This window comes from Saccopteryx bilineata, chromosome 6, assembly GCF_036850765.1.
Source record: "Saccopteryx bilineata isolate mSacBil1 chromosome 6, mSacBil1_pri_phased_curated, whole genome shotgun sequence".
NCBI lineage: Eukaryota > Metazoa > Chordata > Mammalia > Chiroptera > Emballonuridae > Saccopteryx > Saccopteryx bilineata.
The window spans coordinates 109,801,053-109,820,211 of record NC_089495.1 but is presented as its reverse complement, the minus strand read 5'-3'; the positions used below and the strand labels follow the sequence as shown (position 1 = coordinate 109,820,211).

Genomic DNA, 19,159 nt, shown 5'->3' with positions numbered 1-19,159 from the left:
TTTTTCTGTATTCTTTTCCCACTTTATCTGTTTACACCAGGCCCCTTAATATTTCCTGCAGCATTGGTTTGGTTGTAATGAATTCCTTGAGTTGTTTTTTGTCTGGGAAGCTTTTTATTTCTCCTTCAATTTTAAACGATAGCCTTGCTGGATAAAGTAGTCTTGGTTGTAGGTTCTTGTTGTGCATTACTTTGAATATTTCTTGCCATTCCCTTCTGGCCTCAAGTGTTTCTGTTGAGAAGTCAGATGTCATCCTTATGGGGGCTCCTTTGTAGGTGATAACTTTTTTTTCTCTTGCAGCTTTTAATATTTTCTCTTTATCGCTTAGCTTTGGTATTTTAATTATGATGTATCTTGGTGTAGGTTTCTTTGGGTTTCTCTTTAATGGAGTCCTCTGTGCTTCTTGGATTTGTGAGAGTTTCTCTTGCATTAATTTAGGGAAGTTTTCAGCTATGATATGATTGAACAAAGTCTCTATCCCTTGTTCTTTTTCTTCTTCTTCAGGAACCCCTATGATGCGGATGTTATTTCTCTTCATGTTGTCACAGAGCTCTCTAAGAGTTTCCTCTGACTTTTTGAGTCTTTTTTCTCTTTTCTTCTCTGCTTTCATGCCTTCATTCCAGTTGTCTTCTAACTCACTGATTCGATCCTCTGCTCTATCTATCCTGTTTTTAATTCCTTCCATTGTGGTCTTTATTTCTGATATTGTATTTGTCGTCTCCAACTGATTCTTTTTTATACTTGCTATTTCTTTATTTAGGTTTTCAAACTCCCCCTCCATTGTTGTTCTAAGATCCCTAAGCATCCTTACAATCATTATTTTGAACTCCGCATATGGAAGTTTGATTATTTCCATATCACTCAGTTCATCTCTCGAAAGTGTCTCTTGTGGTTTCATTTGGATTGCACTCCTTTGTTTTCTCATCTTCTTCTTCTTTTTTTTTTATTTGTAGAGTTGATTGAGTCTAGGCTTGGTGTTGTCTGCCTCCAGTTTTCAGTTGTGTTATTTTTAGGTCTTCGTGGGTTGGTATCAGCTATTATTTGTAATCCACTTTCGGATTTGGGCAGCTTTGAAGTCTTGATTTGTTTGTTTTCTTAACAGGTGATAGTCTTGTTAACTGATCTCAGCAGGGGGCTTCCTTGAAACTGTATCCAGGAATGCTGTGGGTGTAACCTGAGATACTGAAGGTCTCTTCCTCCAACTAATCTCACTGGGGGCAGGGTTTTTTCTCTCAGCTTCAGTAGGGGGAGGTGTATCTCAGATCTCCATGGAGACCTGAGTTACTGCCCCTCCTCCCCACTTCTTGTTTTCAGCTGTGTCTTGTTGTGCTGATTGGAGCTGGATAGATGTCCGGAGATCTCTGATCCGGAAGCACTTCAGCTCTGTTTTGTGAAAGGTTCAGTCTCTCCCCCAGCTATGGCCGCCTCCAGCACGAATGAGTCAGCTTGTTTATTTTGTTTCTTGCATACCTTAGCCCCTCACAGTCTGTCCCTCTCCCTGTCTTTTCCACTTGGGAGATAAGCTGGTCTTTTCAACCCACCTTGCTCCCTGGTCGCCAGGTAAGTGGCTGTGAGCAGTAGTTTCTGCTCTTTTTCCTCTGTGAAATCCTCTCTGGGCTCTCAGCCTCACCCCCCTCCTTCCCTTCCTGTAAACAGAGGAGATTCAGGCACTCCTTACCAGGATTATTGTGGCTTCCTCTTTGCTCCTTGGTTTTTGAGAGCTGTTCTTGCAGTTCAGTGTTGGTTTTTCATGCTGATTTTTTCTAAATTGATTTGTATTCCAGTTTGGTGTTGAGAGCTGGGTGTCTGTGCATCCGCCTACTCCGCTGCCATCTTCTCTCTCTCCTAACAACAATTTTTTATATATACAAGAGTCCTTTGTCTTATGAGTGCTTCAGACTTTTATTCTCTCCCTTTTATGTTTTTGTTGTCACAGATTATCCTTGTTTATATTGTAACATTGTTGGAGCTTTTACTTTGTATTATTTTTTCTTTGTAACTGGTAGAATAACCCCTTTGAATATTTCCTGCAGTGTTGGTTGTCTGGTGATAAATTCCCTCAGTTTCTGTGTGTCTGTAAAAGTTTTTGTTCTTCCTTCACATATGAGGATAACTTTGATGGATATAGTATTCTTGGCTGTAATTCCTCTCTTTCAGTACTTTGCATGTTTGGGTCCACTGCTTTCTGGCTTATAGTTTCTGCTGATAAGTTTGATAATAACCCTAAAGGGCCTGCCTTTATATGTTATGTTGTTCTTTTCTCTAGCTGCCTTGAGGATTCTTTCTTTGTCATTGATTTTTGGCAGTTTTATTACAATATGCTAGATTCAGATCATCTATAATCCAGAGACACATGCACCACTGACAACCCCAGATGTTACAGAATAACCTTAGATCCTGTATCTAAGACCAGGTCAATACCAGGATTCCTATTGGCCAAGAAACTCAGATGTCTCTCGGTGATAGTGCAACTAGGCTGACTACTGAGAGCTACCCAGGATTATGAGATTCTGACCATAAAAAAGACCAGTAAGGGAAATGAGAATTTAATTTCAGTTCCTACAGGTTCAAATCTTACAAAGCTTATATTACTTTAGCTCCTTACTTCATACTACATCAGAATATTTCCTTTGGCTTGTAAAGTAAACCTGTAACTCCACTGTGTTCTGGTGGTTGCTGGATTCCCTCCTTCCTTGATTTAATTGGATAAAGTACACACTTTTACATTATTGAGTGATGAGCTATGTTTTGGGGTGGGTAGAGGGTGGGAGATTAATTGATTGTTTTGGCACCACTTTCTTGAACATTTTTGTTACCTAGAGTTTTGGTTGCATTGAACATGTAACTTGTAACACATATTGATTTTTTTTTATGCAACCTTGTATTTTAGGAGCACCCACACAGCCATGTGCCATGAAATGCACATGTTTGATGAGTTTTCAGTAAATCTAATTCTAAAATCATATTTTAAATATACTTAGGGAGATACAGAAAGATGCCCCTAAATAGATTGCTTTATAAAGACAATAATAATTTTCTGAATTATTTCAATTCAGGATTTTTAGAAATTATATTTTCACAAAATTAGACCCTACCCCCCAACCCCACCCTATGGCTCCCTGCCTAGAGGAAAAATAGCAGTGAGCAAACAGTGCTTGCCTTCTGAAGACACCTGGTCCCTCCTGCCTACGTTTCTGCTAAAGGCTGGCTCGTCCAATGCAGCTGTCAGGTGCTGGCCACTCTTCTCTTGTGATGAGGAGAACCTGTCCCAGGTTCTAAGCTGGCTAGGACTTGAACTATAATGCTGAAGTTGAAGAGTCAAGGTGGGTCTCCATTGGAGAACTAGCAGAGGGGAAGGGACTGTGTTGTGGTCCACCCATGACGAGTCTATTACGGGGTCTCGAACGGGAAAAGGTATGGAATTGAATAAATGATAGTCAGAGACTTAAAGATATATACATACAGATGGGTTTGGGAGGATGGCATGGAGAACAGTCTCTACTGTTCCTGAGCCGTAAAATGGCTGCTCCCAAAAGCATATCCGTCTTTATTCAGGGAAAAAATGTGGCCCATTAGCAAAATCAGTTGTTTCCAAGACAACTCAAAGACAACCCCCACCATACCATTCAAATCTAACTTTACACCAATAAGACACTAGTTTCCAGAGAACATGGGTGGGACAAGTGAGAATCAGGTATAGCTCTTTGTTAACTAGGAATGTGAGGTGGAGGTTGGGCCCAGCACCTCTGTCCCCAAGATATCCAGATTGCAAAAATACCCTGTTTATATTTCAGTCCCCAACAGGACTGTCCTCCAGGGAACTACCTGAGGCCAACTTGGAGTGAGGGTGGTCCCTGCCTCATTCCAGAAATCATATTCCCAGTAAACCCATGTAAAGCATTACAATTATGCCTGGAACATAGAAAATGATGCAGGCTAACCATCATTATTACCAGTGTCATTATTATTACAGTGTGTTTCAAGATAGATTTGGCTTGGGTTGTTTTTCCAAAGTAGATTTCCATTTTATAGAACTGAGGGGTGGATTTTGGAACCAGTAGTTAAATAGCCAATGAAGGGGCAATTTGACAACCTTGGGATTGATTTCACAAGTCATTTCAGATCATCTACGTCCTCCTTACTCTTCCTAAATAGTCAGAACTAGCCAAGTTCCGGCTCGGCTGGTCCAATGTACCTGACCTATCGCTGTCTCCCGAGCCCTGAAGTAGTGATGAACACCTTGTTGTGTATTCATCCAATGCACTGTTGGGAGTGGGATGCAGCCAGACTGCTAAGTCCACACCACCCTACATTTAGGCTTCAGAAATCTTATTCCGAGAGTGTACAGCTTGTGTAGCATTCTAGATTTCCAGAGGAAAGTTTTGAACAGAATAACCCAGACCCAGGTGTGGGTAATTTAAAGCCTGGGTAAAATGGGTCAGAAAGAGCCCAGCATATTCAGATCTGAATCCTGGCTGGGGAGATGTGGAAGGTTCAGTGCAAGTGTTTACCGCCCTGGTGCCTGGGGCTGTGGGCAGCCCAGGTTCGTTCCCCCTCCCTGTCTCCTCCCCTTACCTTCTCCCTTCTCCTCATACATATTGATATTTTAAAAAAACTTTTGTTTCCTGATAAGGAGAATAATGTTAATGATAGTACCTACTGAGAGAGTTGTTCCAAGGCCATGGAAGAAGATCTAAAGAAATGGAACTGACTTGGCAAACTGGCTGACATAGATAATTAATTAGTGCTCATTGTTGTCATCCTCATTATCAATCAAAATCATCTGTCATACTCCAGGACCCACCTTATTAATTAGGTGGAAGAATGAACTACTCATTAAAGGCCATAATAAAAGAGATCATAGAAAAGGAAATTCATGGGTAATTTAAAGAACCATTTGTATTCATCAGTTTCCCTTTTATTTTCTATGTAAACCTTAGTCAAGAAACCAACAAATTGCAAAAGTGAACACTTAATATGTTCTTCAGCACTATTCACTCTCCAATACTGACATATTAATAGCTAAGAAAGAAGAATGTGCAGTTCGGACACATTCAATTTTAAGAATGTATTATTTTCTTGCTATGAGTACATGGTAAAAATGTCTTAAGACCAATGCAATAAGAAGTACTCTCAGTGAGATTACTCAGAAACAAGTCACAATTAATAAAATTCAACATCTTTTTGTGCTCAAAATTCTCAATAAAGTAGGTATGGAAGAAATATCAACATAATATAAAGACCATATATGACAAATGCACATCTAACATCATATTGAATGGTAAAAGCTCAAAGTTTTTTCTCTAAAATCAAGAACAAGACAAGCATGCACACTATCACCATTTCTTTTAACATAATGTTGGACATCCTAGCCACAGCAATCAGGTAAGAAAAACAGGCATTCAAATCAGAAATAAAGAAGTAAAAGTCGAATTATTTGCAGATGACATGTTAGTGTATATCGAAAACCATAAAAACTCCAACAGAAAAATATTATTCTCAAATGAATTCAGTAAAATTTCAGGATATAATGTCAATATGCAAAAATCTGTTGCATTTGTATACACCAGTGGTCAGCAAACTGCAGTTCACAAGCCACATGTGGCTCATTGGCCCCTTGAATGTGGCTCTTCCACAAAATACCACGTTGTGGGAGCTATCCAGATAAGGAATGTACCTACCTATATAGTTTAAGTTTAAAAAATTTGGCTCTCAAAAGAAATTTCAGTCGTTGTACTATTGATATTTGGCTCTGTTGACTAATGAGTTTGCCGACTACTGGGTACACCAATAACAAATAATCAGAAGGAAAAACTAAGAAGTAGTTCCATTTACCACTGCATCAAAAAATATATAGTACCTAGGGACAAATTTAACCCAAGGGGTGAAAGACCTGTACTCAGAAAAGTATAAGACATTGAAGAAAGAAATTGAAGAAGATATAATAAGTGGAAAGATATATCTTTCTTGCTTAAGAACTGGTAGGATTAATAGTGTTAAAATGTCCTTACTACATAAAGCAATACATAGATTCAATGCAATCCCTATTAAAATACTAAAGGCTCTCACCTCAGAATTAGGAAAACTAATCCTAAAATTTATATGAAACCACAAAAGACCCCCAACAGCCAAAGAAATCTTAAGAAGGAACAAAATATGAGGTATCATACTTTCTGATATCAAACTAAACTATAAACTACAACAATAAAAACAGCAAGGCACTGGCACAGAAATAGACTCATAGACCAATGGAATAGAATATAGAGCCCAGAAATAAGCCTTCACTTATATGGTCAATTAATCTATGACAAAGGAGGAAAGGATCAACAATGGGATAAAGACATTTTTCTCAACAAAAGATGTTGAGAAAACTGGACATATATGCCAAAAAGTGAAACCAGACCACTTTCTTATACCATATACTAAAATAAACTCAAAATAGATCAGAGACTTAATTGTAAGAACTGAAACTATAAAACTTCTAGAAGGAAACATACATAGTAAACTCTTTAACATTACTCTTAAGCAATATCTTTTTGGATCTGTCTCCTTGGGCAAGAGAAACAAAAATAAATGAATAAACAAATAGGATCAAATACTCACAAACGATACATCTAGTAAGGGGTTAATATCCAAACTAAATAAGGAATTCATACAACCTAACACCAAAGAAACCTAAACAATCCAACTGAAAAATGGGCAGAGGACCTGAACAGGTATTTCTCCAAAGAAGACATACAATGACCAACAGACATGAAAAAAATGCTCAACATTACTAATACTATGGAAATGCAAATTAAAACAACAATGCAATATTACTTCACACCTGTCAGAATGACTATCATTAATAAGTCAGCAAATAAGGAGTGTTAGGAAAATATGAAGGAAAAGGATCCCTTGTGCATTGTTTGTGGGATTGTAAATTAGTTCAGCCACTACACAAAACAATATGGATAGTCCTCCAAAAATTAAAAATAGAACTATCACATCATCCTGCAATTCTACTTTTTGGTATTTAGTCAAAGAAAACAAAAACACTACTTCAAAAGATATATATGTGGCCCTGGCCAGTGGCTCAGTGGATAGAGCACTGACCCAGGTGCATGGACATCCTAAATTCAATCCCTGGTCAGGGTACACATATCTCACCCTTCTCACCTTTCTTTCCCTCTTCTCCTCCTGCAGCCAGTGGCTCAATTGGTTCAAGCATGGCCCTGGTGCTGAAGATAGCTCAGTTGGTCCAAGCGCATCAGCCTCAGGTACTAAAAATAGCTTGGTACTCAAGCATTAGCCCCATACAGTGTTGCCGGGTAGATCTTGGTTAGAGCTCATGTTGGAGTCCAGTTTACTATCTCACCTCTCACCTAAATAAATAAACAAACCCCAATATATACACCTTATGTTCATTGCAGCAGTACTAGTAATAGCTAAGATATGGAAGAAACCTAGATATCCATTAATAAATGAATGGATATATATGTACAATGGAATGTTATTCAGCAATAAAAAAAATAAATATCTTGTCATTTGAGACAACATGGATGTACCTAGATGGTATTATTCTAAGTGAAATAGACAGAAAAAGACAAATACTGTATGATTTCACTTATATGTAGAATTTAAAAAAACAAAAGAAATCAATAGTCATAACAAAACAGAAATAGACACATAGATGTAGAGAACAAGCAGACAGTCACCAAAGAGGAGATGGGGAAACGATGGGAATTTTAAAAATTGAAATAAAATAAAAATAAAAATTCTTACAAAAAACCCTTTCATACTTTTCAAATGGTGCTCTGGGAAACCCTAGGGTTTCCACAGAGCTATCCACAAGTAAACTGACCAGTGGTCCCCAACCTTTTTTAGGCCACAAACCAGTTTAATGTCAGAAAATATTTTCACGGACCGGCCTTTAGGGTGGGATGGATAAATGTATCACGTGACCGAGACAAGCGTTAAGAGTGAGTCTTAGACAGATATAACAGAGAGAATCTGGTCATTTTAAAAAAATAAAACATCATTCAGACTTAAATATAAATAAAACGGAAATAATGTAAGTTATTTATTCTTTCTCTGCGGACCGGTACCAAATGGCCCACAGACCAGTACCGGTCCGTGGCCCGGGGGTTGGGGACCACTGGTCTAGAGCAGGGAATGGTAAACTATGGCTCATGGCCCAATCCAGACTGCCAGATATTTTGAAAACTCACATTTTATTGGAATATGCTCGTTTGTTTTTACATACTGTACACAAAGCTCTCACACTTACTGTCTGGGTTGAACAGTTGAGACAGACTATACAGGTGACCCACAAAACCAAAAATATTTACTATCTGGCCCTTTTCAGAAAAGGTTTGCCAACTCCTGTTCTAGATAATTCAGTCTTCCTATTCATATGGTTATATCCTTTAAACAAACAAACAAACAAATAAAATTCCAATGAGCAAAACATTTAATCAGCAAAACATATTTACTTTTGCCCTGGCCGGTTGGCTCAGTGGTAGAATGTCGGCCTGGCATGCAGAAGTCCCAGGTTCGATTCCTGGCCAGGGCACACAGGAGAAGCGCCCAACTGCTTCTCCACCCCTCCCCCTCTTCTTCCTCTCTGTCTCTCTCTTCCCCTCTCGCAGCCAAGGCTCCATTGGAGCAAAGATGGCCCGGGCGCTGGGGATGGCTCCATGGCCTCTGCCTCAGGCGCTAGAGTGGCTCTGGTCACAACAGAGCAACGCCCAGGATGGGCAGAGCATCGCCCCCTGGTGGGCGTGCCGGGTGGATCCTGGTCGGGCGCATGCGGGAGTCTGTCTGACTGCCTCCCCATTTCCAGCTTCAGAAAAATACAAGAAAAAGAAAAGAAAAGAAAAAAAAAATTTACTTTTTACTATCAGTCCCACTGGGTCATAGACAAAATCAACAAAACCAGGAGCAAAACTATATATAAAAAAAATGAGCAAGAAACACAACTGAAGAATAAGTAGCATTCTGCATTTCTCTATTAAAAAAAAAAGACTGTAAAAAATTACACTCTACTATGGATATGTTTATATTTTCAAACTAGAATACTTAATTGTGACAAATTGAATTTTTAAATGCTACTTTTCTGTAAATTAAATTAGAATGATTTATTGTATGTCATTCTCTCTCAGACATTTTAACATTGTCCCATGCTTTTTCATTTTCCTTTGCCTCAGCATAAGCCTTACTGTCCCACAGATAAGAGATCCACCAATATTTCCCTCCTTTCAAACATCAAACTCACTTACTCATATGAATTAGGATAGTCAATGTCTTCATCACCATTGTCAAGCCTGGAGAGTTCTTCTCTTTTACTTTAAATACCAACAAAGGCAAAAACATATTATTAGAGTTTCTTACAATGAATACTGATGTGATCAATTTACCTCAATAACAAGAATTCCTTGATCAAAATATACAGGGTATGGCAAAAGTAGGTTTAGAGTTGTTCATACAGAAAGTAACACAATAATCAATAAATAATAATACAAGAATAAACTCTGTGTTTCACAACTGGAAACCTACTTTTGCCCACCATTTATAATAAACATGACTTAGCTTATTGGAAGTCCTAACTTTTAAGAAATAATTTTAGATCATTGTACACAAATTTCTGCATTTCCATGATAATTCTGAGACTGAATTTCTCTACCCCACATACTCTCAGTATATACCTCACCTTTTACTTGTGGTTTCATCATAGCTTACTGATGTTAGTTGGTTTGGGTCATTTCTAAGGAATTAAAAACATATGATCAGACTCCAAAGGACTCCATAGATTACATTTTTTTTGCTTGAAATTTGTTACAAGTAGTCTTCAATTTTAAACTAGTTGAACTCTAAAAACTATTTCTAAATCAGTAATTTAAAAACCAATATTTCAATTATCCTTAGAACTTGGGCTTTATATTGTTGTAATATAATTAAGAAATATCTTAGGTTTGTCAAAAAGCCTAACAAATCAAGACAAGGACAATTCTTTACTGTTAACCTCAATTCTCAGGTATAAGTGCATTTAGGTTGAATCTACTTCAAAATTCAACTTCAGTTTATAGGTATGCATTGTTCTAGCCTCTTCTAATTTCCTGATTATTAAGTCCTTTCACAGCATCCTTGCTCATCATGTATCATGTGTCTTTTGTGTTCTTCAGCTGGGTTCAAATAACTGCAAGCCTCAGTCAAGGGCTCCCTCCAATGTGATGGTGAGTTTACATTGACAACACCAGCTGTAATGGTAACAGCTCTGGAGGGTGAGGAGCAAGCTCCAGTCTTGATAGCTCCACTGCTCCCTATCTACTGTTACCTCCTAACTGCAAAGAGGATTCTCTCCTCTCCTGGCCCACTGAGGTAGAACCTCAGACACAGGCATTTAGATAGTTTCCCAAGAGGCTACTACTTACTAAAGATCACAAACAAACAATGAGTAAGAAGTCTCCCTTTTATGATCTGCTAGCGCGCGTTTGTGCGTGTGCGTGTGTGTGTGTGTGTGTGTGTGTGTGTGTGTGTCAGAGACAGAGAGAGAGGGACAGATAGGGACAGACAGACAGGAAGGGAGAGAGATGAGAAGCATCAATTCTTTGTTGTGACACCTTAGTTGTTCATTGATTGCTTTCTCATATGTGCCTTGACCGTGGGCCTACAGCAGAGTGAGTAACCCCTTCCTCAAGCCAGTAACCTTGGGTCCAAGCTGGTGAACCTGGGTCCTTCCGCATCCCAGTCCAACGCTCTATCCACTGCACCACCTCCTGGTCAAGCAAATCTGCTCTTCTTTTTTCCACATAGACCCAAAAAGAAAGTTACTTACAGAAGTTTTCAGTCTTTTATTGACATGGATGGTCCCAATCCCTTTTACCACAAAGATCAATCAAGTCAACTCACCCTTTATTGTCATTGTTGTCAAAGGACCCAGAAGAGATATCCATAACTCTTCTAAAGAGTAAAAAAATACAAAAAAACTAAGTCAGACATACTGAAAGGCAATCAAGTTCTTTTGTCTCATAGAGTTTCAGGACATGAAAAGTGAAATCATAAGGAAACATAACAGAAACTAAAGAAACAGTTTTAGAGTATACAGCACTGGGACTCTGAGACAGCCTCTGATCTGCATGTGTGTGCCTGTGCTGTGTAGATCCACTGGAAAGGAGGGAGGGAGGGAGGGAGGGAGGGAGGGAGGGAGGGAGGGAGGGAGGGAGGGAGGGAAAAGGAAGGGAAGGGAAGAAAAGGGAAGGGAAGGGAAAAGGAATATGAAAGGGAAAGGGACAGGAAAGGAAGAGAAGGGGAAAGGAAGGGGGAGGGAGGGAAGAAGGGGAAATAAAGAGAAAGGAAGGGAGGGAGGGAGGAAGAAAGAGAGAATGGGAGGGAGGCAGGGAGAGAGGGAGGGAGGCATAGCATTTATAACTAAACCTGCTTTCTTCTTCCCCATTTTGTCAACTGTCCACACACTCTAAAGTCAATTTGGGAAATGTGAAAGAAATCTAAGAATGTAGGGATGGAGATACAGAAAAATTAAAAATGCCAAAACAATGAATATTGCAATGTCAAGGTCTAGTCCCTGGTCGTTATTTCTTAGAAAAGAAACAAGCAGGTAGGTCAAGGATGGCCTAAATTATGTTTAAAAGGTTTTTCCAAACTAAAAGTAGAGCATGTGTTTAGAATCTCTTTTTCTTTTTCTCTGAATTCATCTAAAAAAAAGAAAAGATATCTGGTTATGTTATCCAAAATCAAGACTTTCTAATACCAAACCCCTGGGTTGGGTAATTTAATCTCTCTACAACTTAATTCCCTCACCTATAAAATAAGACACAGAAAAATGCACTTCATATCTGTAAGCTTCGTAAAAGCATGCTGAATATTCGCCATTTTATAAATACTATTTTTTTTTCTAGGCAGCCCGCACTCTTCCAAATGTTATGTCAAAAATAAATAGTATGTGACAGCAAGATAAACCGATACATATTTACATTTCAAAAACACACTTGCCTGACCAGATGGTGGCGCAGTGGATAGAGCGTTGGACTGGGATGCGGAAGACCCAGGTTCGAGACCCCGGTCGCCAGCTTGAGCGTGGGCTCATCTGGTTTGAGTAAAAATTCGCCAGCTTGGACCCAAGGTTGCTGGCTCAAGCAAGGGGTTACTTGGTCTGTTGAAGGCCCATGGTCAAGGCACATATGAGAAAGCAATCAATGAACAATTAAGGTGTCGCAACGCACAACAAAAAACTAATGATTGATGCTTCTCACCTCTCCATTCCTGTCTGTCTGTCCCTGTCTATCCCTCATTCTGACTCTCTCTCTGTCTCTGTAAAAAAAACAAACAAACACAAAACAACAACAAAACACTTAAAGAGGCCCTGGCCAGTTGGCTCAGTGGTAGAGCGTTGGCCTGGCGTGCAGGAGTCCTGGGTTTGATTCCTGGCCAGGGCACACAGGAGAAGCGCCCATCTGCTTCTCCACCCCTCCCCCTCTCCTTCCTCTCTGTCTTTCTCTTCCCCTCCCGCAGCCAAGGCTTCATTGGAGCAAAGTTGGCCTGGGCGCTGAGGATGGCTCTGTGGCTTCTGCCTCAGGTGCTAGAATGGCTCTGGTTGCAACAGAGCGACGCCCCAGATGGGCAGAGCATTGCCCCCTGGTGGGCGTGCCAGGTGGATCCTGGTCGGATGCATGCGGGAGTCTGTCTGACTGTCTCCCCATTTCCAACTAAAGAAAAAAAAAAACCACTTAAAGAGTCTCATTGAAGTAATACATAAATATAATTTCCTCGGAAAGCTAGTTTATGCACAGACTGAGGAAAAGGGCTGCCAGGGGCTCAGTAGGAGGGAATATTTTAAAATAAATTCTGTTCCTGCTTTTCCCTTGAGTTGCTTGGAGAAAATCACTGCCTTTCTCAGTAGAAACCAACAGCAACTAGATATAGTAAGGATAAGGTGAGGGGAGTATTATAATAGGTTAGCTGATAAAAACAGGCAAATAATGATAGTTTTCTCCAAAGAGGACATACAGATGGCCAATAGGCATATGAAAAAATGCTCAACATCACTAATCATTAGAGAAATGCAAATTAAAACCACAATGAGATATCATCTCATACCAGTCAGAATGGTGCTCATCAACAAAATAACAGAATAAGTGCTGGCGAGGATGTGGAGATAAGGGAACCCTCCTGCACTGCTGGTGGGAATGCAGACTGGTGCAGCCACTGTGGAAAACAGTATGGAGATTCCTCAAAAAATTAAAAATTGAACTGCCTTTTGACCCAGGTATCCCACTTTTAGGAATATACCCCAAGAACACCATAGCACTGTTTGAAAAGAAGAAATGTACCCCCATGTTTACGGCAGCATTGTTCACAATAGTGAAGATCTGGAAACAGCCCAAGTGTCTGTCAGTGGACAAGTGGATTAAAAAGCTTTGGTATATATATACTATGGAATACTACTCAGCCATAAGAAATGATGACATCGGATCATTTACAACAACATGGATGGACCTTGATAACATTATACTGAGCGAAATATGTAAATTAGAAAAAACTAAGAACTATATGATTCCATACATAGGTGGGACATAAAAATGAGACTCAGAGACATGGACAACAGTGTTGGGGTTACAGGGTGAGGGGGGAAGAGGGAGAGTGTTAGGGGAGGGGAGGGGCACAAAGAAAACCAGTTAGAAGGTGACGGAAAACTTTTGGACCTTGGGTGATGAGAATGCAGCATAATCAAATGTCAAAATAACCTGGAGATGTTTTCTCTGAACATATGTACCCTGATTTATTAATGTCACCCCATTAAAATTAATTTTTTTAAAAAGGTATAAAAAAAAAACATGCAAGGGCAGGAGGACAATCCTTGGGCCTTCACTCCGCTACCCACCAATCTCCTTTGCCCAGGAGCTGAAAGGCGGCATTCCCTGACCAGAGGGGTTGCCTATTCCCAATGTTTCATGGTTCCTGAGACTCTCTTTTTTTCCTGGGCACATTACCTCCTCTGATTTTCAGCTTACTGAGAAAAACACACTTTAGGTCCTAGCTTTCAATGAGGGTGACTTATATAATACCTCATCTAAGTGAGGACACTTTTGGAAATGACAGGATGCACATTAATAATTATGCTGAGACAACAGCCACAAATTGTGTTGAGCATAACTTCAGCCCTTCCCTAATACAAGTTACCAGACAGAGCAGCTAATAGCCAAAAGGAAGGTGAGTTCATGTGAACTCATAAGTCCAAAAAATAGATACCTAAGGAGTACGATTACTGAAAAAGAAATACAACAAACTGAACAACATAAACCATCTGAAGCAGAACAATTGCAACCTACCAACTAAGATTTTTAAATAAGTATGAGAAATATGTTTAAAGATATAGAGACTCTCTCATAGAACATACTAGAAAAGAATAAAAAGAAAGAAGGTACAAAAGAAAAGCCAATTGATATCAACGATAAAAAGAGACATCTAATATCTGGATTATAGACATCTAAGAATAAATTTTAAAAAAGAAAATGGGAAAGAAGAAATATTTTTTAAAATAATAAGGATAAATATTCCAGAAAGAGTATCACAGAAGTGACATTTCATTAAACACACATTTAAATGGTATCACTAAGTGCCAGGCACTATCCTGGGGCTTCATATTATTTCAATCGGTCATCATTACAAGCTTTGAGATAGCTACTATTATTATTTATTTTAATCAAATCACAAATCTAAAATACTCATTTATATCTAGCATCCATCATGCTGATTTGTAAGCCACTAATCTCACTGTGACCTTCACTGTGATAATTAACAATGTTTCAGATGTTGATCAAAACAGGACAGCCAGGCCCTGGCCCGTTGGCTCAGCGGTAGAGCGTCGGCCTGGCGTGCGGGGGACCAGGGTTCGATTCCCAGCCAGGGCACATAGGAGAAGCGCCCATCTGCTTCTCCACCCCTCCCCCTCTCCTTCCTCTCTGTCTCTCTCTTTCCCTCCCACAGCCGAAGCTCCATTGGAGCAAAGATGGCCCGGGCGCTGGGGATGGCTCCTTGGCCTCTGCCCCAGGTGCTAGAGTGGCTCTGGTCTCGGCAGAGCGACGCCTCGGAGGGGCAGAGCATCGCCCCTGGTGGGCATGCAGGGTGGATCCCGGTCGGGCGCATGCGGGAGTCTGTCTGACTGTCTCTCCCCGTTTCCAGCTTCAGAAAAATACAAACAAACAAACAAACAAAAAAACAGGACAGCTGAAGCCCTTGTAGTGGCTGTCTCTGGAAACTGGTCAGCACTCCTGGACAAAGTATCTTCCATAAAGGCAATCAGCTGCCCCTAGTGAAGTTTAAAGGGACAGTGACTGGTACATGTATGTTATTGATAGCACATTGGCTAAGCTGTATTTTCAAGAAACTTACAGACATAAGCAACACTTTTAAATTGTGAAGTGGTCAAAATTAATTTACATAATATTAACATTTATTATGAAAAAAAGTAGAATTCCCAATTCTAGTGACAAAGGCTGAGAATTATGCTCAAAACTCAATAAATTTGAGTCTTACTACTTACCTATTATTTTTTTGAAGCATGAGCCAGTGATATAAAGGATTTTTCTTTAACCTTTGCATGGTAGTGTTTACAATTAATTCTAGGAAAAGGAAACCCACATAAGAATTTTATATTCAAAGAGCTTAAAACACATGATATCCCGCAATTAAAGTCACACATAGAACTTATTAAGTATCGACCAGCATTTCCAAAGTGTTGACTACGCAAACATTGGCTCTGCAATACTGTGCAATTTGGTCATTCCTATGGAACATATTCTATATTTGCCCTTGGTATTTTACTTCAAGAAATAAATAAAAATGTTTTTTGAATGTTTAATAAAATTAAATTTAGCTCAAGGACAGGACACTTTAAGGATCACTCACTTGCTATACAAGACCCAGAAAGTGAAACAAAGCCGGTTTCTAAACCAATTTTATATAATCATGGTGATTTATGCAATTTCCATCCTGAAATAGTCCATAGAATAAATCAGAGAAGTGGGAAAGCAAAGACATGTATCCCTCCACATTGCATAGAGCAGATTTATGTCACGGAAGAAAACTGGAAGTCACTGGGACATAAAAAGACATGGCCAAGTTAAAAAGTAGTAACATGATGCCTGTGCCCAGGCAGCCAGAGATGTGCCACCAGCCCCTAAATTCTGGAAAGAAGAGAAAAAATTTAAAAATAGAAAAATATTTTTTCTAACACAGACCAATTTGGGCATAAACTTTGAGTTCCGGGCTTTGGATCCCGTCACCTGCCTGTAAATTCTGTATCTTCAAGGGTTACCAGCTCATACACAGTGGGAGTAGGAATCCCCAAGCTCCGAGCTGACTGCAAAGGTGGCCCTAAGAACAGGCAGGCTGAGGGACAGCTGGGTTTCTGGGGTTTCTCCTCCGGATAGGGTCCCGATTCCTTTACCTGCAACAGGCTGCTTTCGCTTAGACGCTGGGACTTGGAGGGGCTGTGGCCCAGAGGGGCGAGGGAATACAGAAGGACTAGGATCCTGTGACTTTGGTATGACTTTTCCTAAATTGGGAACAAAAACTACTGGAGATCCTGGTTGCAGTTTTCGGTCCTACTGCCTTTCTGGACAATGCCTCTTCTTTCTTCACTTTTTAAATTTTTTTAGTTTTCCCAAACCAACCCTGTTAAAGTCAAATATTGGCCCCATTCCCAGAAAGCAAAAGGTTGTTGTATTTATTGGTCGTACACTGTTGTAGTGCTTCCTTCCCCCAGCTCCGCTTCCCTCAGTGCACAGGGGGTCTGGGAGGTGTCTGGGAGGAGAGTGGGAGGAGAGAGGAACATTCATTAGTGGTTTTCAGAGCTGAGCACAGGGCAAACCATTTTGTCTACGTGGTCCTTCCCTCTACCCTTTCTCCTCCCCCACCCTCCAGTGTACCTCTAAGACGTTATCCTCTTCACACTCTTTATGAGGATGAGAGGGGGAGGGCAACATTAGACAACATGGAGGGCAGAGGTTGGGATGGGACCTCTTGTCTAGAAACTCCCACCCTAGGTCTTTACCTTGTGCTGGTAGTAGCCAATACTGGAATAGAACTCCTGTGTCCATGGCAACCTCAAACAAAAGGTTCCATGTAGTCCTAAGATTGTAGAAGAGTGAGGACTACAACAGACTACAGGGGATCAGAGAACGTGCAGATACTCCAGTACTTCCAGCCTTTTGTACCGTGCATTTTCACCAATGAAATAAAAGTTGGTTTTGCGTCTCATTTGCATAATTGAACAACTTTTTTTGACTTGTCCTTTGTTTTTCTGATCTTCTTATTTAATAAAAAAAATCAAATGCTTCTTTTTTATCACTTCACATTCATTTTGAATAACCCCTAACTTTTGTGAGCAGTATAGAAACAGATCCGGTTCTCCTTAAAGATGATAAACAGAGGGATACCAAGAGCCAAGATCCCAGGATAATGAACTCAGAGCAGACTGTATCACCTGTTACTTTTTCTTTTTCATTTAATGAAGGGAATGCTTCTTACATATTCTGATTCTGAAGAAGGTCACAATCAGCTTTTGCTTCCCTGATAGGTTTGCTCAATGTTTTAAGGCTAATGTTAAATTGAACTGAAATAGGTAAGGTTGATATAGTACTCAGAAAAGAAATATTTCATTTACTTAAGCTATCATTTAATAGGATTGAGAAGAAGCAATCAAATATGACAGGCACACCTCACAGATATTGCAAGTTCAATTTCAGACCACCTCAGTACAGTAAATATTGTAATAAAGTGAGCTACATGAATTTTTTTTGTTTCCCAGTGCACATAAAGCTATGTTTATACAATACTATAGTCTTTTAAGGGTACAATAACATTATGTCAAAAAACCAATGTACATATCTTAATTTAAAAAAATTATTGCTAAGAAATGCTAACCATCATCCGAGCCTTCAGAGAGTTGTAACATTCTTGCTGGTGGAGGATCTTGCCTCAATGTTGATGGTTGCTTGCTAATCAAGATAATGGTTGCCTGGGGGGGGGGGGGGGAGAAGTGGGATCCAAGATGGCAGCAGAGTAGGTGGTCCCCTCTGCAGAAGTTCTTTCAGCTGGAGAGCTCCTGGTCTCAGGGAGGAAGATTGAGAGAGTCTTCCACTGGGACTAATTGTGCCCACCCAGAAGGCAGCTAAGCCCCTCTACAGGTCCAAACAATAGGCTTCAGGAACTCACATTTTGAATGGCTGTGCTCTAAGCCTCTCCTCCTTTCCCAGTGGAACCTAGCCAGTGGGATAGGATATCCAGGACTTGGGCTGGCTGACTGTGAAACTACCTAATTCAATGGCTAAGAGCTGCTGTGCAGGTGCTGACCACAGAAAGAGAAATTCACCTCAGCTGGGTTTGGTGCCTGCAGAGCTCTCCCTTCAGATGTGCTACTGGAAAGAACACTTGAGTCCTGCTCTGATGCAGACTGTAGCTGGCCACTGGATATGTCGGTTCTGGGCCTCTTAGGGGGCAACCTGATTGTTGGTTGTAAAGCCAGGAGCCACGGCCAGGGCCACTATCAGAGCAGCCGCCTGGCCCGTGCAGGTTCGCATTGGATTCGGACAGTCGGTAAAGAAACAACAGAGCCAAGAACTGATGGGCCTTCATCTTTAATCCTAGCTTGCACCCGGCGGGCAAGTAAAAACACACACTGGGCTCCAAAACCCAATCACATTCAGTGCTCACAAAGCTACTGATTTATCCGAGTTTCCTAGAATCAAAAGTTTCTAGCTCACAAGACTCACTCTCCTCAGTTCCCCATCTCCTTCCTTACACCAGATACAAACTCTGTACAAACTGGCATCTCACCCAGCACTCCGCCATCTTGGCTGCTTCTCCTGGCCTCCTCCACGTGGCCTTTCTTTGCTCTCTAATGCTAATCCCAGGAACTAAAAGGGTAAGCTCCCGTTCTACCCCTATTTTATAGTGTAGCTTCACAACCTCTAATCCATTATACAAAATAGGGAAGTCTCTAATACAAAGTCACTTCTCTGAGGCATGATTGGATTGTACCACCCCACATCAAAAAAGGGTAGGAAAGGCTTAATCCCAAAACCAAGCCCCAGGCTACAAGGATTCTCATCACACATTAATATCACCTGGGCGATGGCCTCCTCATGGGCAACGTCAT

The 19,159-nt window shown here is 40.4% G+C and overlaps 1 protein-coding gene across 1 annotated transcript in view; it reads right to left on the bottom strand.

Moving 5' to 3' along the window:
• Positions 1-18,852, bottom strand: part of LOC136309361 (phosphatidylinositol 3,4,5-trisphosphate 3-phosphatase TPTE2-like) — a 105,536-nt gene extending 86,684 nt beyond the window's left edge. Inside the window, exons 1-2 of the mRNA XM_066237532.1 lie at positions 18,838-18,852; positions 16,284-16,555 (exon numbers count right to left, since the gene is read on the bottom strand). Coding sequence (XP_066093629.1) covers positions 16,284-16,555; positions 18,838-18,852 — 287 coding nt within the window. The remainder of the gene's footprint in view (positions 1-16,283; positions 16,556-18,837) is intronic.
• Between the last annotated feature and the right edge of the window lie 307 nt (positions 18,853-19,159).